The following is a 17374-nucleotide window of genomic DNA, read 5'->3' as shown; positions in this document are numbered from 1 at the left end:
TACTTCAAAGAAGCACACTTCTGCTTCCCAGGCCTAGTTCCCAGACTGGCATTTTCTCTGTCAGTATTTCAGCAGACATTTTCTTCTGTAATTTTCCCCTTCTAACCAGGTCACCTTTATGGCTGGTCACATCACCTGCATGTCCAATTAAGATGTGCACTGAGCCTCTTGTAATATTTTAATGTTTCTTGCCCAGTAGGAGGAAGAGAGCTGTGATTGATACGCCAGGGAGGGAGATTATGGAAGCTGATTAATCTTGGAGCTGAAGCTTGACCTTTTGTGTTTTACCCTTTCATATATGTGTGTGGAGGTGGGAGGATGTTTGAATTTTGGTGGTCTGAAGGTGAAATCCGAGGAGCACTCTGTTCTTATTGTCAGGGAGGGTACTCATCTGTAGATAGATACCACCATGAAATGTTCTTATGGGTTCTTCTCAAGGGTCTGTGACCTCTGCTCTTTCTATTCAACTTCACTTGTTCTGCAGGAGGAACCCTCAGGGCTAGAGAAGTGTCCTCTGTAAGTTCAGTTCAGTTTGGCTATGTTGTAGATTATTGCAGGGGAGAGAGTGAGGAAGTACTACTTTTTTTGGGGTTTTTTTTTCCCTTTTTCTTTTTTTTTTTTTTCCCCTGACTGTCTATGGTTTCTGTTGCTTAGCAAACTTCAGAGTATTTAACTAACCAAACACGGAGGTTTTATACTGCCAGATCACACTGCTGCCAAAGGAGCAACAAATACTGCTTTAAAGAGTTGGAGTGACCAGAGCAGTTGTAGTGCGGTGGATTTGAATTGCAGTCATGTACATGGAAGTTAGGAAATGCCATGAAATGTGAAGCTGTGGCAGTCCTTAATGATGAGATGCTGTGGTTTTTTGTTTGTTTTATAGGAGTTTTACATAGTTCGTTGTGTATGCTTTAACTCCGCCTCTTTGCGTAAAGAAATTCTGCATCTCTGGCACTGCTTGTCCTGGTGGTCAAGTTTCTGGAGTTTTGTTTTTAATAGAACAAGATGTAGTGCAATCTGAACAACTGGAATTAAGGAAGCTGGAAGATCTGAACAGACTTTCAAGGGCATTGATGTTAATTTACACTACTTGTGGTTTTCTTATGTACACACAATGCATAGTCACTTCCTCTTTAAAAAAACCCAACAGTGCTTAATGGAGAATTTCTTCCCTTTAATGGTATTGGGAAGATAACATCCCTATCAAGCTTTGGAGCTATTTGTGGTATCTTCATGATATTGCACAAGCTCCAGTGCATTTGAAGTGCAACAGATGTTTCCCCTCAGCTGTGTGCCTGCTCTTGTTGTGGAACAAGGCAAGCCCTTGAAAGTATGGTTAACTAATTATACACATATTTTTTTTGTTGGGTTTAAAGTTCCTTGTGGACACATAATTAGGAACAGCTCCGTGTATAGATATGCCCTTATGTCCATATCTTTCCATTTATTTACAGGAGACACAATACCTGCTGCAACAGGGAAAAGTTCCCTACCCTACCCTTGGGAATAAATTTCAGTTTTAGTTGCCAGAGGATAACTTGGTTTCTGTGCTTCAACTCTTCTTTCTAGCGTCCCTAACAAAGCATCAGTGGGAAGATGACAGTACTCCTTTCTGTTTGGTGGAATTCAGCTTGTAGCCTTATGGTGGAAGCCATCATGTTGTCCTCTCAATTTGTGTATCTTTTTCCTGTCTCTCTTAATTCTGTGCTCTAAACCTCTTAGTGCTGCAGGAATACAGATAATCTACCACCACCTAACTTGCACAGTGGATAAAATGATCAGAGATACTGCACAAGGGCCTCCTGCAGAAGAGGGAGAGTTTATCACTTCTGAGTATTTGCACTAGGGCTTTAGACCTTCTCAAAACACATACTGATTGGAGTCAGAGAGGCTCAGATATGAAAATTATCTGATTTACAAGGCAATATGTGAAAAGAAACAGGAGAGGTTGCTGAAAGGTAGAGCATAATATATGAATCTTGTAAAATGACATAAAGCCTGAGCCCCTGTGTCTGTTAATAGTGGAATTAGCAAGTATTTTCTGTTCTGGTTTGCTTTAAGCTTGAAATACACCTGCTGTTCTACTATTTGTTGTTAACACTGAGCTTAAAAACAAGCCCAGAGACCAAAATGTAGAGTCATTTTTTTTGTTTAAAAAGGAGAGGAGAAAAAAAAAAAAGATAGATATTTCCAATCTTCTCTTTACTGTTTCTCTCTTGTATACCTATGTGGGAAAAGTGATCAGTGATAGTGACCCCATGTATCTCTAGAGTAAGATAAGGTCATGAACAAGGATACTCTCAGTGACAAAAAAGCAAAGCTAATTAGCCACAAAAAAATATTGCATAGTTGATACTAATTTCTCATTAAAAATTATGGAAGTGTGTATATGTGTAAAGTAAATAAGTATATAAGTTTATATATAAAAATAAGTATATAAGTAAATATGTGTGAGTATATATATTTATATATAAATTATTGCATGGAAGTTAGTAGGACACACTCTAAGCTCAGAAAAGGATAAAAATCTGAACTTAGTTTCTTGTCTTACCACCCTTCTTAAAACTGTAAGATAGCCAGGTCCATAACAGGGCCATCTGACTTACATAAAAATACAGGAGTGCCAGAAATTGACGGATAGAGGGTTATATGGCATCATGTAACTTTGTGTGAGTGTGTGGGGAGTTTTTTGCCTACCCATCATAGGGGAGGAAAACATACTTTTTTTACCTGTTGTTATGACTACTGGATTTGGCAATAGACAGCCTTTCCTGCTCATTATTTCTTTGGGGAATGAAGGGTATGTCATGTTTTATTTAGATAAAGGTAGCTTATACCAAGGGCTTATGTTTGATAGATTGCATCTTGAAAAGAAAACTTTAAAGTTGTTTTTTTCCTTTCTTTAACAATTGTAACTAAACATCTTGTATGTGATACAGCTGTGTGCTTTTTATGAAGTCTTTCTAGGCCTTGATTACTCGTTTTTTCTGGTAAACACATTTGGTATGGCACAGTTAAAAAAACCCCACCTAATCTGTCATAATTAGGTTTTAATTTTCTTACAGAAATACTTCAGGGTAACTAAATCTTTTTATTCTCCCTTAATTAACAGAGGAGGAGCTCAGGAAGCTGAGAGAAGAAACAAACGCTGAAACGTTAAGGCAGGAGCTAGAAAAGGAACGGCAGAGGAGATTAGAACTAGAACAAAAAGTCAATGAAGTACTTAAAGCAAGGTAAGAGAAATATCTTCACTGTAAAGCTGAAAGCCACCTTTGATCTCTGACTTTCTCTGAGGAGTTCTGGTGACAGCATCCGTTTCCAGCCTAGACTCTATTAAAATAAATTATTAGCTCACAGAAAGAAGCTGTCTATGTTTTCCTGTAAAAGTACATCTTGTCCCCACACAGACAGCTGAATTACTTGACTGTACATACTGCACTAGCTACAGAGGTGTCCTGATGCTTGTCTAGTTGGGATATTCTTCATTTCACCTTTTCTGGTGCCCTCCCTCTGGGATCTCACCTACTTGGAGTTATCAGTGTGTACTGTGTGCTACTGAATGCCAGAGGTTTTGCTGTGCCATTGCATATGCTTTGCCTCTTCAAAACCTGTCTCATCTCCAGACCACCCAGTCCTTGTTCCAGCAGCAAGGACATCCCGGTACCACAGTACAACTCTAAATGTGTGAGGGTGACTGGAGTTTGAGCCTTCCTTGCCACTGCAATGATAAATGGAAACGTGCCTCCTTAGACACTGAAGTCCTTCTAGCCTTGAGGACACCCACCTTCATGCAAAGCATCACATTTGATGTTGTCTCTTCTTAGTCTTCCTAGCTGCACGGACTTTAGATCTTAAGACCATAGCAGCTGCTTGCTGGCCTTGTTGGTCAAGACCACTTGTGTATGTAGCTGCCTGTGTTATCCTCCTCAGCAGTAGCTACTACTACTTGGCTGGGCACTAGGATCTGTGGTTCACCATCAGCTACTGTCATCAGGACATCACAGAATCATTCAGATTGGAAAAGACCCTTGGGATCATTGAGTCCAACCATCAGCTTTACTCTACAAAGTTCTCCCCTACACCATATCCCCCAACATCACATGTAAACAACCCTTAAACACATCCCGGGATGGTGACTCCACCACCTCCCTGGGCAGCCTATTCCACTGTCTGACCACTCTTCCTGTGAAAATTTTCTTCCTAATGTCCAGTCTAAACCTCCCCTGGATCAACTTGAGGCTGTTTCCTCTCGTCCTACCGCTTGTTACTTGGGTGAAGAGACCAACACCCACCTTGCTACAACCTCCTTTTAGGTAGTTGTAGAGAGTGTTAAGGTCTCCCCTCAGCCTCCTTTTCTTCAGACTAAACAACGCAACTTCTTCAGCTGCTCCTCATAAGCATCCACAAACTCTCAATTTAGGAATATCAAAAGGTACATTTCTGCCTTTTCACTTCAGTATCTGTTTGCAGACCTGTTATCCATAAATTTATTTAACCCCATCTTGAAAGTGCTGAAGCTATCTACCACTGGAAGCTATGGAGGAATATGATACAGAAGTTCACTCTTGACTCTAAAGAAGTGATTTATTTTCTTCCCTTTTTAACAGATTTCTTAGTGGTTTCAAGAAATGTTCCATAGTTACAGAATTGTGATATTTCACATTCAGCTTACTTGCCATCCTTGATCAGTCCTTTCCTCTCTTACTCTTCTCCTCTCCAGACTGAAGAGTTCAGCTTTTTCAGTGTCTCCTGAAGAGTACTTTGCCATTCTTTAACTGTTTTAAGATGTAGAGACTGAGTTCATGCAGTATTCAGAGTGTGGGTTCGCCAGAGCTTTAGACTGAAGATAAATTAGGCCTTCCCTCTTATCCTTAGTACCCGGTACAGTGGGTTTTTTAGCCGATGTTTTGCACTGAAGGTTTTCTAAAATCATTAGTTCCATGCAAGATTGATCTGTGTGCAGTCTTTACATGAGCTGCCAAGTTGCACACTTAGAAGTGGTTCTGTGGGGCCCTTGTTGAGGAGTCTTGTTCCCAAGCCAGCCCTGTGACCATGCACTGAGAGGTAATCTGGACTGCTCTGATCTGTTTGGATTTTGATTTTTTTGTGACATTGACAGTTGCTCTTGTAGCTGGGAAGTGGGAGTGCATTTTTATTGCCTATGCTGGTTGGCCTGGCTGTATGCATATGTAACTACCATTTTTTTGTCTAGACTGATGTTGCCTGGTTGAGTGGGCCACTGGGGACAGTGGAAGAGGACAAACTTGGACCCGTCCCTATGCTGAGTGTCTGTTAGCTCGGTAACAGCAGTACAAAATCATGAGTATTGTTTTCTGCTATAGATAGATAAAACTGATGCTTCAGGATACCTTCTTGTCTTGTGATTTGCTGCCTTGAAGGAGTTGCTTGAGATACAAATTCCACATGCTTTAGCACTGGCATGGACCTTTAGGTTTTCTCCTGAGAACGGGTATGCTTGAGCTCTAGGTCATGCACAGAGAAGGGGGAGAGTGATCCCATCATTGTTAGGAATTCTGGAGAAAGATGAGGAGCCATCTTCCTCTGCAGGAAGGTACCCCTCATCCTCCCCTATTTCAGAGTAATGAGGATGGCCCAGAGTCTGATATGGCCCGCTGCAACTTTGTGAATACATGTGTTTTGTAGAGAAAAGATTTTGAAGGTCTTTGTTTATCAGTATTAGTGTCAACATCTGTGCCTTCTTGGATTGTGGACAACAGCAATCTCTAGCAGTTATGCCATTGCTAAATTAAGGTTGGATCACTTGTCCACATAAATGCTGTATTCCCATTTTGCTATGCTAAGGATTACATTAGCCCTGTTAGTTTGGGGATTGCACTTGGGGATTACATTAAACCAGTTATCACCTTTTTCTAACTAGTCATAACTAGTATTTCAGTCTTTTGGGGACAGACATATGTAGGATGACAACAAAATAAGACTGAAAAATTTCCAGTTTCTACTCAGAAGAAGAAAAATATGGTTGTCTACAGTTGTGCTCCATTGTGTGAAATTCTTCACTGCTTTTTATCTTTTTGCACTTCACTGTAGATATTTTAAAATACTTTTATTAGAACTGCAGACAAAGTGTTGGCTGACACAATCAAATACATAGTAGGACAGATTTATGCCTGATGGAAACCTTAATTTTATTAAGCAAAGTAACTGCAGAAGGTCATCTCTGCTTATATCAGCAAAACTAAATATGCCCTGCTTCTCAGTTAGGTAATTTTTTATACAGTCTTTAAACAGGTGTGCATATAAACATGTTTGCATGTACTCTTTTTGCTTACAGAAGTAAGCTACTAATGAAAACCAAACCATGCTGTGGTGTAAGAAGGAAGAAATTCTTTCAGTAGTTGCAGTATTCAAAAGTATTTGTGAAGTCAATCAATACATGTAGCTATATAAATACATGCTGCAAAGTGTTCAGCAAGGAGAAAACAATGAGCTAACAATCTAGATATTCCTTTTTTTGTGTGAAGAACATGGGCTTGTTTCACTGAGTTGTGCACAAGGAGAGTGGGAAAAAGAGGATTTTTAGTGCTTTTGTTGGTCGTGGTGTTCATTGTCAGTATGTCTGAGTATTCAGCAACATGGTGGCCTCAGCTGAAGTTTGCCATAGACACACTTCGGGACATCCCAGCATTTGGCACAACAGCTGAAGCTTATGACATTTTGCTAGTGAAACAATGCATAAATAATTTGGAATAGTCTGTGTGAGTAATGCTTGCTTAGTGTAAATTGTGGGCTGTTGCTGCCTTATTTTACAAATTGTGAGCTAGCTCCATCAGACACCAAAAAAAATTAACAAAAGAAGTTTTTCAACACCACCTACTAGCAAGCTGTGACTTACACAAACCTTTTTATTAGTATCATTGTGAACTGTTTTTAAGAGGAGCAAATAGACAATGCTTCTGTATAAGCCACTGTTCCTTCTGTGCTGCTTATCTTGGTTAACTTTCCCTGGCCTCTTGTTAAATTATGTTGTGTTCCACATGGGTGATGTTTTGAGCATGTCTGACTGTGTCTGTTGAGAAGGTGCCTCTGCTTCCAGAGAAGATTGCTCTGGAGGCTGGAAACATTCCCTCCCTGTCAGGCTGGGACTCTGCACAGGTAGGAGGAACCTGAGACTTGGGTCAAAAGCTTCCTGCCCGGCTGCCATGCTGCACTGGGCTTGCTGACATACATATGTGATTGTTGACATACCCAGTTGGCTGAACTTCGTGCATGGCTAACTTAATAGATTTGGTGACAGGCTGCTTGTAAAGTAGCTCCTGTCAAGAGTTTAATATTTTTTTCTGCCCATGAACATGTATAACTTTGGTTTGATGGCATTTCTTTAGAAACCTTTTCTTTTGTTTCAGAAACCACAAATGACAGTAGCCATGTAAAACGTAGATGAGAAGGGCAAAGGCTTCTGAAGTGTCTGATACATTTTAATGGGATGGAAATGCAAAACGTACAAAACTGGTTTAAGTCAGTTTTGTGACAGCTCCTCAGGTTAAGAAGCCATGTATACCTGAATGATACGTCTTTAAACTAGGCTGTGAAAATACCTTGTTTATGCTTATTTTTGCATTTCTGAGGTTGGAAGGTGTTTTTGATGGAAGTGCACATGCATTCTTGTTGCTTTGAGCAGTAAGAAAGACATAACAGCCTTGACTGGCTTCCACAACAGCTGTCGAAAGAATGGTGATGGATTGCTTGGAGTGAACCTGTAGGAAAATAGCTTTTAATATGTCTGTGAACATCCTGGTGGATGTGAACTTGGAGTTAGCCTGTAGAAAAATTACTTTTAATATGTCTGAGAACATCCTAGTGGTGACTAGACCTGTTGTGTGCGGCAAGTCTGGTCTTCATGAAGTTGTTGGGGGCAGTCTCTTGGTTCACATACACCTCAACTTGCAACTGTATTCAAGGCCTAATATGCAAAACCCAAAAATGTTTATTTAAGATAAATGGCCTTTAGTGTCAAGGCTCTTTTAACTTGTGTCATACTTGCAGCTACAAAAATAATGTTTTGGTGCGATTTGGTGGTGCGGCATTGAGGGGATGCTGCATCAGTGTGTGCTGGTCATTTTTGAATGGTACAGGTGTACTGGTCATGAACAGCTCTAACATTCATACTTCCCTGACTTCAGTTTAAAAACATTGAAGAAAAAAAAAAGCACATTTATGTTTGTCTTCTCCATTGGCTGAGTTTGCTTTTATCTGTTTTAATCAGCTTGTGCTTTTAAATGGGTGCAATCTCTAGTTGCATAAACACAATCTAGCCTCAAGTTGGGGATCTGTTGGTGTTACCAATCACACACTTTTTCTGGGTGGAAGGTGTGGTCCCAGAGGAATTTATGCAGCTTGTTTTCTTTGGTGCAGATTGCAGTTAAGAACCCTACATAGGAATACAGGCTTTTGCATAGTTCTAGTGTCCATTTATGTTTTCAAGCCTTTTAACTGACCTCTAGTCTGAAGCGTAGTTTAGAAACTGTAAGAAAGATAGTTTCTCCCCTCTGTCAGTGGTCTTGATGTACTGGCTGGTTCAATATGACCTGATTTTGGAACTGAGCTTCCCAGAGGGTGCGCAAGCCTAAACAATGAATTTTCATCTTCCTGGCCCAAATCTGTCTGAAGTGGCTAATTATAACCTGATTCACAGGTGCAGTAATGAGCTGTCATTAACCTGATGATTTGTAGAGGTCAGGTTCTTCACAGGAAAGGAGTACCAGGCAGATGTCAAGTAAGGCATTGCCAAAAAAATGCAACAAAAAAGCAACAAGAAGGGCCAAAGCCAAACGATCATGTGCTCCTGATGGAGCCCACTGAGGCTGCTATCCAGAACTGCTTCTTGATGAAATTTTTTTTGATGTTTTCCCCAAGAAACATGTATAGTAATAATGCTGTGCTGCTTCTGAAAATATATTCCAGCATGTGAAACGAAGACCCAGCCTGAAAACTCTGATGTCTGGTGGGGGGGGGATCCCATCTTGGCTCTGTCGCTGGAGCCGTTCAGGTGTGACACTCCCCCAAGCCTTCACACAACTGGAGTGGATTGAGTAACTGGCTCCTGCTGGTGTGAACCTGCTTGTGAATGACTACCTCCTTTCTACTTAAATGTGTCTTCAGCTTCAATGAGACATGGTGGCAGTGACAGATTGCAGATGAAGATGCCCACCTGTATGGTTTACGTAACCATCTGATGTGCTGATAGAAGAAATATCAGGAGGCTTTTGAAAAGAAGAGTTGCTGCAAATGCAGAAGCCATGTGGAAAGTCCTGAAAAAGTGTGGAAACAACTGGCTTTGAAAGCAGAAACAATTGAATTTAGCTTTTCCACACTGATAGATGTCCAGTTATAATTTATAAATCAGTAAATTATTTCTAAATGCTCCTTTTAGAAATGAACAAGGATGTGGAAAGCTCATTAAATGTGGGGAGCACTTAGGAAGGAAAGAAGGTAATTAGTTTCTTCATCATACTTGTTGATGTATGCTGATGTTGAGACAACACACATTAGTAATGGCCTTTCCCATGTGCAGACAGTAGAGTGAGATCTTTCTCAAATGTTCTTTCTAGAGGAACAGCAGGAGATAGAACTATATACCTGTCTATATTGCTGCAATCTGCTGGGATCCCTCTTTTCACTCTTCCGTTTGCTGACCAGCGTTCCACTTGGTTCCCTTCCTGAGGAGCAAAAGTTGAAGGGAACATTTGAAAGCACCTGTGTTGTCTGATGAGTGCTAATAAAATTGTATGACCAACACGTTTTTGTTTCAAACAGTAATCTTTTCAATCATAAAACTCCATGTTAAGTAAAGCTTGCTGCGACTGGTGTTATGTTGTCAAAGCTGCTTCTTTGTTAATAAATCTTTCTGTAGGATATCTACATGGATAGCTGAAGACTTTTTGGACTGAAGTCTGAAGTATTCTCAAGACAGGTTGGCAGTTGGAAGCTGTGGATAGTGCAAATGTAATTTGAAGCCTTGCACATGTGCAGAATGGCAAAAGCAATAGTGTTTTCTAAAATCTGTTCACTTTTAATGGATGAGAATATTATTCTTAACTCATTTTGAAAGCTGAGACCAGTGATGCCTGCTACTTGCCATATATTTTTAGAACATTTTTAGAGCATTCCTCTCATCTTTTCAAACTATTATTTAAATTTTGCAAGTTTTTTAAAAAAAGATTTTTAGAATTCATTGTTATCTGTGTGTTTCAAGAGCTTACCAGCATTTTGCATAATTCTTGACACCTGTTGCTCTCATTGTGAAGACGAGTGGTGTTTGGCTGTAGTAACAATGACAGAAGTCAAGGTTCATAGATTAAACTGTGGTTTTGTTCTGGTATTGTGGTTATCAACTTGGGATATGGAATCCTTTTTCATTTATTACTGTGGGAATAGTCAGGGCTCTGAAGAGTTTTCGTGGTAGGCATTGTGATGAATATGAAATAAAAAGGCATAAGTAAAGCAACAAATCTGATACTAAATTATTTGGTAGTTGTAAGATGAAACCGAGCTGTCAGTAACAGGAAATGGGTAAACCACACCTCTCCTTCCAGTGGGTGGTATTTCCCTGGATCCTAAGTGCAATGTGCAACGAATATTTTGAATCTTGCAAAAGGGCATAAGTTTTGGTTTTTTCCTTGTCATTTTGTATTATCTCAGCTATGGAAACTGTGCAGGTTCCAGTGCTCCCTTTATCAAAAAGGGAAAAAATTAGTCATTTGTAGTATTTCACACTGTTTCGGTTTTGTTTGTAGGACAGAAGAGGTGCCTGCAGCTCAGCAACCTGCAAAGCCACAGATGCAAGCCAATGGAACAGGTAATCTTGGTCAGATCTCTACCAGCAGTTTGTTTTAGTTGGATTTTTTTTTTACCCCTTTCTTTTGATCCTTAGAAGATCAAACCTTGCTGGATCCTTAAGCAGCCTTTGGAAGAAGCCCAATATGAAAGACTGTTTTAGCAGCTTCTTACTTCTCTGTACATGATTCTGCATTTACTTTTTGTAGTTGATTTTGCATACCTGAGCAAGGAATTTATTGTGTGTTGTAAAGCTTTTAGGAATGTAATGAAACCTGTTGACTGACTTCATCATCCTTGTGTGCCTTGCTGATCCTTGACTTACCAGCAAACAGATGTAATACATGGAAAAGGCATTCTATTTTGTTGTTAACTGCAAAAGCTCTTTTATGCCATTAACTGTATTACTACTTCCTTTTTATGAAAGAAAAGACATCATGGAGAAGGAATAAGCTTAAGACTTACTCATTTCTTTGGACATCTAAACTGTTGTCTGCATTTCTTAAGCTTTCTTCCCCACACCTCTTGTTTGAGACTTAGGCTTTTAAATCTGTAGATAAAATTTGAAGTTGCTCCTCCTGTACTCCCATAATGTCATTACTTTCTCTTATGTGAACTACAACCTTTCCAAAGAATAATCTGTTCTTTCTAGACAGTGATTTTCTGAGTCAGGTAAAGCAAAAGGTGATTATTTTATTCTCACTTGTGCTACCTTAAGGGTTTTGCCCTTATATTATTTCCATATACCTAAATATTTATGTTACATTTTTCCACTGCAGCTCACATGCAGAAAGTGTGCATCACTTCATTCCTTTGCCATATAAGACTTTCCAGCAGTATTATGACTATATATTCCATATATAGAATTGGTATATATGGCATAATTTCTATAGCCTGGCTTTAGAAAAAAGAAGGTCCACATTTTTTATTGTGTGTATATATATACACACATTTATATATATATGCATACACATGCACAATCTTTATGGCCTGTAGATGGCTGGAAGGTGGTAGCAAAAATGTCTTTTGCAGGATCTTTCCCAACATTGGACACTTTTAAGATTCAGCTAGACGGGGTACTGACTATCTTGTCCAGACTGTGGTTTTACCAAGAAAGGTTGTACTAGATGATCCTTAAAGTCCCTTCCAACCTGGTATTTTATGATTCTATGATCTTGCTTAAATTTCCACCTCCTTTCCCTGTCAAATTTGTATGGCTGCAAGGTGGTTGTCCTGCTCTCTGCTCAGGAGTATTTTGCTTTGCACTTCCTTTTCTCAAGGTTGACCCTTCAGCAGCAAAGGAGCACTGAGATTTATGTCAGTCTTTTGTTTACAGGAACCTCTTAACCAGAAAATGTTTTTACAGTGTTTGCTAAAAATTCTTGTTTGTTAGGATGCTTAAGTCATCTCTATACTTCTGGTAATAAGATGCTCCCATGTACCATACTTTGAGCAAAGCATGAGTCACTGTTATTCTTATTTTACCAGCTTAGTGCAGTCAGGGTTTCTGTGCAATGGCAGAAGTAAATTTTGTAATGAGTTTCCACGGAGAGTGTTGGTGAAGGATGGGAAAGCTGTACAAAGTCTGCTTCCCAGTGAGGCATGGTGTGTGGGAACAGGGGCAGGCTTTGTGTGAAGATGTATTATCCTGATACTTAGTGTTTCTTTTTTACAGATAAGCGTAGTCACACAGTCTGCTCGAGACTTCAGAAGTGGTTTTGTGACAAGTTTGGGGAGTATGTTGAGGACTTCAGGTTTCAGCCAGAAGAGAATACAGTGGAAACAGAAGAGCCACTTAGCGCTAGAAGGTAAGCCTCTAATGTGATTGTGAGAAATTGTGGGCTTCTTTACAAGTTGCTTTTTTAATCTTTTTACAAATGTTTACATGGCTTGAGCAAGTGTTTGCATAACAAGTAATAAAAGTGAAAGCACAGAACCGTCTCAGAAGGTTTGTGAAAGATTTGGACAAAACATGAAATTTGAAGTTTATGTGCTGTCTGAGGTAGAATAAGAGTTATATTATTTAGAAGGTTCCATCATATGCTTCTTGAAAACTGTGGACAGTCTTAGGCTGGAGAGCTTTTACATTTCAGTTTTTGCTCTGATGCAAGGTAAGCTGTATTAGTTACTAGAAACACATTTCATAACAGGCAAGGATGCAGCTTTGTGCACAAACATCTAACTGTGAGCAGTATTTTAGGGACCAGATGTACACAACTGCGCACTACTTGCCTATTTAACAAGTTGGTTTTATCCATTATTTTTCAGGTTGACTGAAAATATGAGAAGATTAAGTAAGTACTTAGCAGTATTTATCTTCTGGAAGTAAAAAATAGTTCTTATTAACCCTGTTGGGAGGAGTGCTACATCTTAAAATAAAGTGTTTTGAAATACTTTTGCCAGTTCATAAGCAGAAATGATTCCAAAATCTTGAATTAGTGTTTGGAGTGCAAAGTAACTTAGAGGAGCAGTGGTAGAATCTTGAATTACATAGGGCATCTCTGAACTAAAAGTGTAATGTTAATTAAAATGTGTAAACATGTAATGAATGAGGACAGGATATTTGTTCAATGGCAGAAGTAACAGTGTTCATACACTTATGTCTGAGCTGCTTGTAATTTCCTTGCTAGTCTATTAGCTTATGCTTTCAAAGAAGGAGGGGTTGGATGATGCATACCCTGAGTTTGTCTTGCATTTCTTTCTCTTGGATAGCTGATAAACTATTTTGGAAGGTGGAGGATGCAAGATGGTGGGTTAAACAAAGTAGTTAAGCCCTCCAAAAGTTCTGTGCAGCAAAAAATTGCTAATTTGAAAAAAAAAAAAAAAAAGACTGATTTGTGGTCCAAATTGTTAAATTATTGTAGGGGGGAAGGTGAAGTTGAAATAAGGGTCTGTAATCTCCATGTAAGGTCAGTTTTGTTCTCCTCGTTCTAATACTAGTATTCATTCTAGTTTCATTTGGGAGAAGACTTATGACCTGTTCTCTGTGGTGGATGTGCATTGCCATCAGAATAGCTTTAAAAAAAGCGGTATTAAGCTTAAGCTTTGAGTGTTTTTTAATTTCCACTTGGTGAGCCACAAAATCTAGATCCCTGTTGTCCAGGGGTGCCTGACAACCACTCAGAACTCTCAGTACCCCCATTGTCACCAGTGGTTTCCAGGTGTTGACCTTCCTAGCAGGTTTGGTGTAGGATGGTGGAGTAGTGCCCAAGTCTGTGGCCTCCTCCAGTGCCTCAGGCATGCCCTTTCACTTACTTCATCTGCTGCTTTGGTTGTGCTGCTGATGCTCAAGGAAAATCTAGACCTAGTTGTTTAATTACTTCCCATAGGGAATGTATCAAGGATAGCTGAAATTCAAGCCAAACAAACTAGGACAGCAAGTCACAGGCTTTCTTGACGAAAGTCATTGAAAATTGTGAGCTATACTGCAAACAAGAATGGGTCCTTCTGGGGTCATCAGCCTTCTTGTGGAGTCATCAGTCTTCTTGGCAGGGAAAGCAAAAACCCATGCATTCCAACAGAGAGAGTAAAGGTCGTCTTGCAGCAGTCCTCTCCTGTTTTCTTGTGTCTCCCAGCTAGTTTGTTCAAGTGGTAAAAGAGCTTAAAGGAGTAGGAAGGGTAAAGGACAAGTCTTATTCGGGGAGCTGAGGAAGAGCTCCTCTTGCTGTGACTCGCTGGCTCTGGGCGTCTGAGCGTGGTGGGCCTGACGCCTCTCCCAACACAGGTTTGTCTCCCATGCAATGACTGCCAGAGCGAAGGTGAGCAGTGGTGGGAGACAAGCCAGGCAGCAAGGTCCTGTGTCTCTTGGCTAAGAATAGTAAGCAGCAAAGTGCTACAAATCGATAGACTCCTGCAGAAACGTAGCTAAGAGACATCTAGCCTGGTTTTAAACTAGCTTGTTCAAGTAGCAGCAAGTTGTTCCTCAGTGTCTTGGATTCCAGTCAGGCTAATTTACCTTGCTTTGCAGTGGGATGAGCTGACCGGTGCGAGATCTTCGGGGTAGTATGAGCAGGGCTCAGAACAAACTGCTATCAGCATCAGGGTAACCTTATAGAAGGTATTGGTGGGTTTTGTCTGTATTTCAGAGTTTAGACATAACCTTTGTCTTGAATAGCAGTTTTTGTCAATGCATTACTTAGCTAGTTGTTCAGTTATATTGATGGGTTTCATTTTTCTTAATTTGCATAAGCCTTTTATCGCTACATGTTTTGAATATTCCTATTAATTTTCTAATTTGATTGTTTGTCATTTGCTGATTTAAGTACCAGCTAATTCTAACAGTTGTGTTTTTTCTGTTTCTATTTAGAGAGAGGTGCCAAACCTGTTACTAATTTTGTGAAGAATCTTTCTGCCTTATCAGACTGGTATTCTATCTACACTTCTGCTATTGCCTTTATTGTAAGTTATTTTTTTCCTCCAAAAGTAGTAAGAACTTTTAAAATGTATTATTTACTGAAATTCATTAAAACTGCCATATCTGAGTCACTTCAGTTGTATTTGAAAGCCACTTGAATTGTGTATTCTGGATTTATTGTAGCATAGTTTTGTAACCGTTAAAATAACTTGTAACAATCCAGGCATTGTTCTCTCATTTCTTGTTTCCTGTCTCCCAATCCTGTAATTTGATGGTTACTTCAGCCTTTGCAAAATCTCTTGTTGTCTAGGGCTGAAATGCTGATAGAAGCTGTGTTTGATAAGAAGCTTTTGTTTGCCGTCAGTGCTCTCTACCATTTGTTAGGATCGTACTTACTGATGAGAGACAAAACACCTTGATTTGAGTATAATGTGTAAACTTCAAGTCTGTGAGCTAAATTCAAGCGTTCCCATACTATGTAAGGAGGCTTGCATGCCACAAAGTGACATAACTAGTGAAGTTTTGATTTGTTTTCCTTCTAGTTGGTGATTAAATGATCTAAATTCTTCTGGTCACAGTGTATATGAAATAATATGATATCAAATTGAATTATTATCTATAGTTGTAGCTGAATGAACCTGTTTAATGAAAAAGTCACATACCTTTTCATTAAATGATCCCTCCCTGTAAGTTATAGAGCCTTATTTATTTGATGCTGTTTTGCATGGCACAGCTGAAGGAGTATTGAGGAGGAGACTTCCCCTTCCTGGTGCCCTGTGTCTGTCTCTCCTGACAAACCCATTCTTCAGATAAAAGCTGAAAGAAGGAATTACAGCTGTTCTTCAGAAACCTCTGGGACCTCAGAGCCAGAGCAAGGCTTCATTTTGCAGTTATTAGTAAAAAACCTAACGTGTAATTATTAAAATTAGTATATAAAAAATTAATAAAAAGCCTAAGCATGGAGGCAGTAGTCTCTGTATTTTCAGAAGCTGGGAAGGGGACAGAATACCTTTTGAAGCACTTTGTGTTTCTATTTGTTAGGTAAAATAAGACCTGTTTTCCTACAGTTAAGCTTGGTAAAAATTTGGGATTTAGTTGACCTGAAATAACACAGCGAGAGTTTATTCCGTTGACCTGTAAGGGGCTAATTGTTATAACTCCTCTACTATACCATTGCTTCACTGATATAGGTGAGGTCATAGACTTTAATGTTTACTGTTTTTTTTCTATACTTCATGTAATTGCAGTGTTGAAAATACTCATTCTCTCAAGCAACTGTTGACTATTTAAGAGTCATCTCTGGAGTTTTAGTTCAATCTTACAGTTTTGACTTTATATTCATAAATGCAATGCTGTTGTCTGTCATGGGATGGCTAAAATTTCTTAACTTTTGTGATCTGAGTTGTGTGGTTCTGAACCCAACAGTACAGTGAGAAATGCTGTTTCATACAACTCACTGTACCCCAGTTTGTAATCCACATCTCTCTTTTTTTTCTTTTTTTTCTTCTTAATCTGCAGATTTACATGAATGCTGTATGGCATGGCTGGGCCATTCCTATGTTCTTATTTTTAGCAATTTTGAGGTTGTCCCTAAATTACCTCATAGCCAGGTATTTGCTTAAATACTAGATTATTCTCTTGTAATGCTTTGTTTGAAAGATGTTTTATTATTCTTGCACTGAGTCGTAAACTGTTACCTTTTCTAACATTGTGAGTTAAGTTTAACAAAATAAAATTCAAACTCTTATACCATTAATTTCGTTGCTCGGTTTCTATAATTTTCTACTATTCTAAGGAATTATCTTCATTTCTTGTGTCTTGGGCCATCATAAATGGTGCTGCACGTTCTCAGAAAAATGCCTCAACACTTTAAAATTAAAAAATAAAAATATTTTGCAGTAGTCAGGGTAGTTGGAAAGTATCACCTGAAATATTGAACCCTGCTCCTTTTCACTGGAGAATAATTTTCACCTAAAATTGCAGTTTTGCCTTTTTCAGTGGCCCTTGACATACTTTATCCAAAGTGTCTTCCATTTGTGTATTTGGTCTCTATTAAAAAATTAAGTCTTTCTTTTATTAAAAACCCCCTATTTTCTCTACTGAGAGGCTCTTTTACAAATGCTCTTTTAGCCTGATAGTGTTTTCCTCCTTAAAATGGTGAAAATGTTGGGGTGGATCTTAAAGTGCATATTTTAAAATAAATTT

The 17374-nt window shown here is 39.1% G+C and overlaps 1 protein-coding gene across 2 annotated transcripts in view; it reads left to right on the top strand.

Moving 5' to 3' along the window:
• Positions 1-17374, top strand: part of GRAMD4 (GRAM domain containing 4) — an 81038-nt gene that overhangs the window by 47452 nt on the left and 16212 nt on the right. For both annotated transcript variants that reach the window (XM_074903265.1, XM_074903264.1), the window contains exons 4-9: positions 3113-3233; positions 10776-10837; positions 12491-12623; positions 13084-13109; positions 15122-15213; positions 16688-16779. In XM_074903265.1, coding sequence (XP_074759366.1) covers positions 3113-3233; positions 10776-10837; positions 12491-12623; positions 13084-13109; positions 15122-15213; positions 16688-16779 — 526 coding nt within the window. The remainder of the gene's footprint in view (positions 1-3112; positions 3234-10775; positions 10838-12490; positions 12624-13083; positions 13110-15121; positions 15214-16687; positions 16780-17374) is intronic.

This window comes from Athene noctua, chromosome 3 (assembly GCF_965140245.1).
Source record: "Athene noctua chromosome 3, bAthNoc1.hap1.1, whole genome shotgun sequence".
In the NCBI taxonomy this organism is placed as follows: domain Eukaryota; kingdom Metazoa; phylum Chordata; class Aves; order Strigiformes; family Strigidae; genus Athene; species Athene noctua.
The sequence above is the reverse complement of the archived record's forward strand: the minus strand, read 5'-3'. Positions and strand labels throughout refer to the sequence as shown.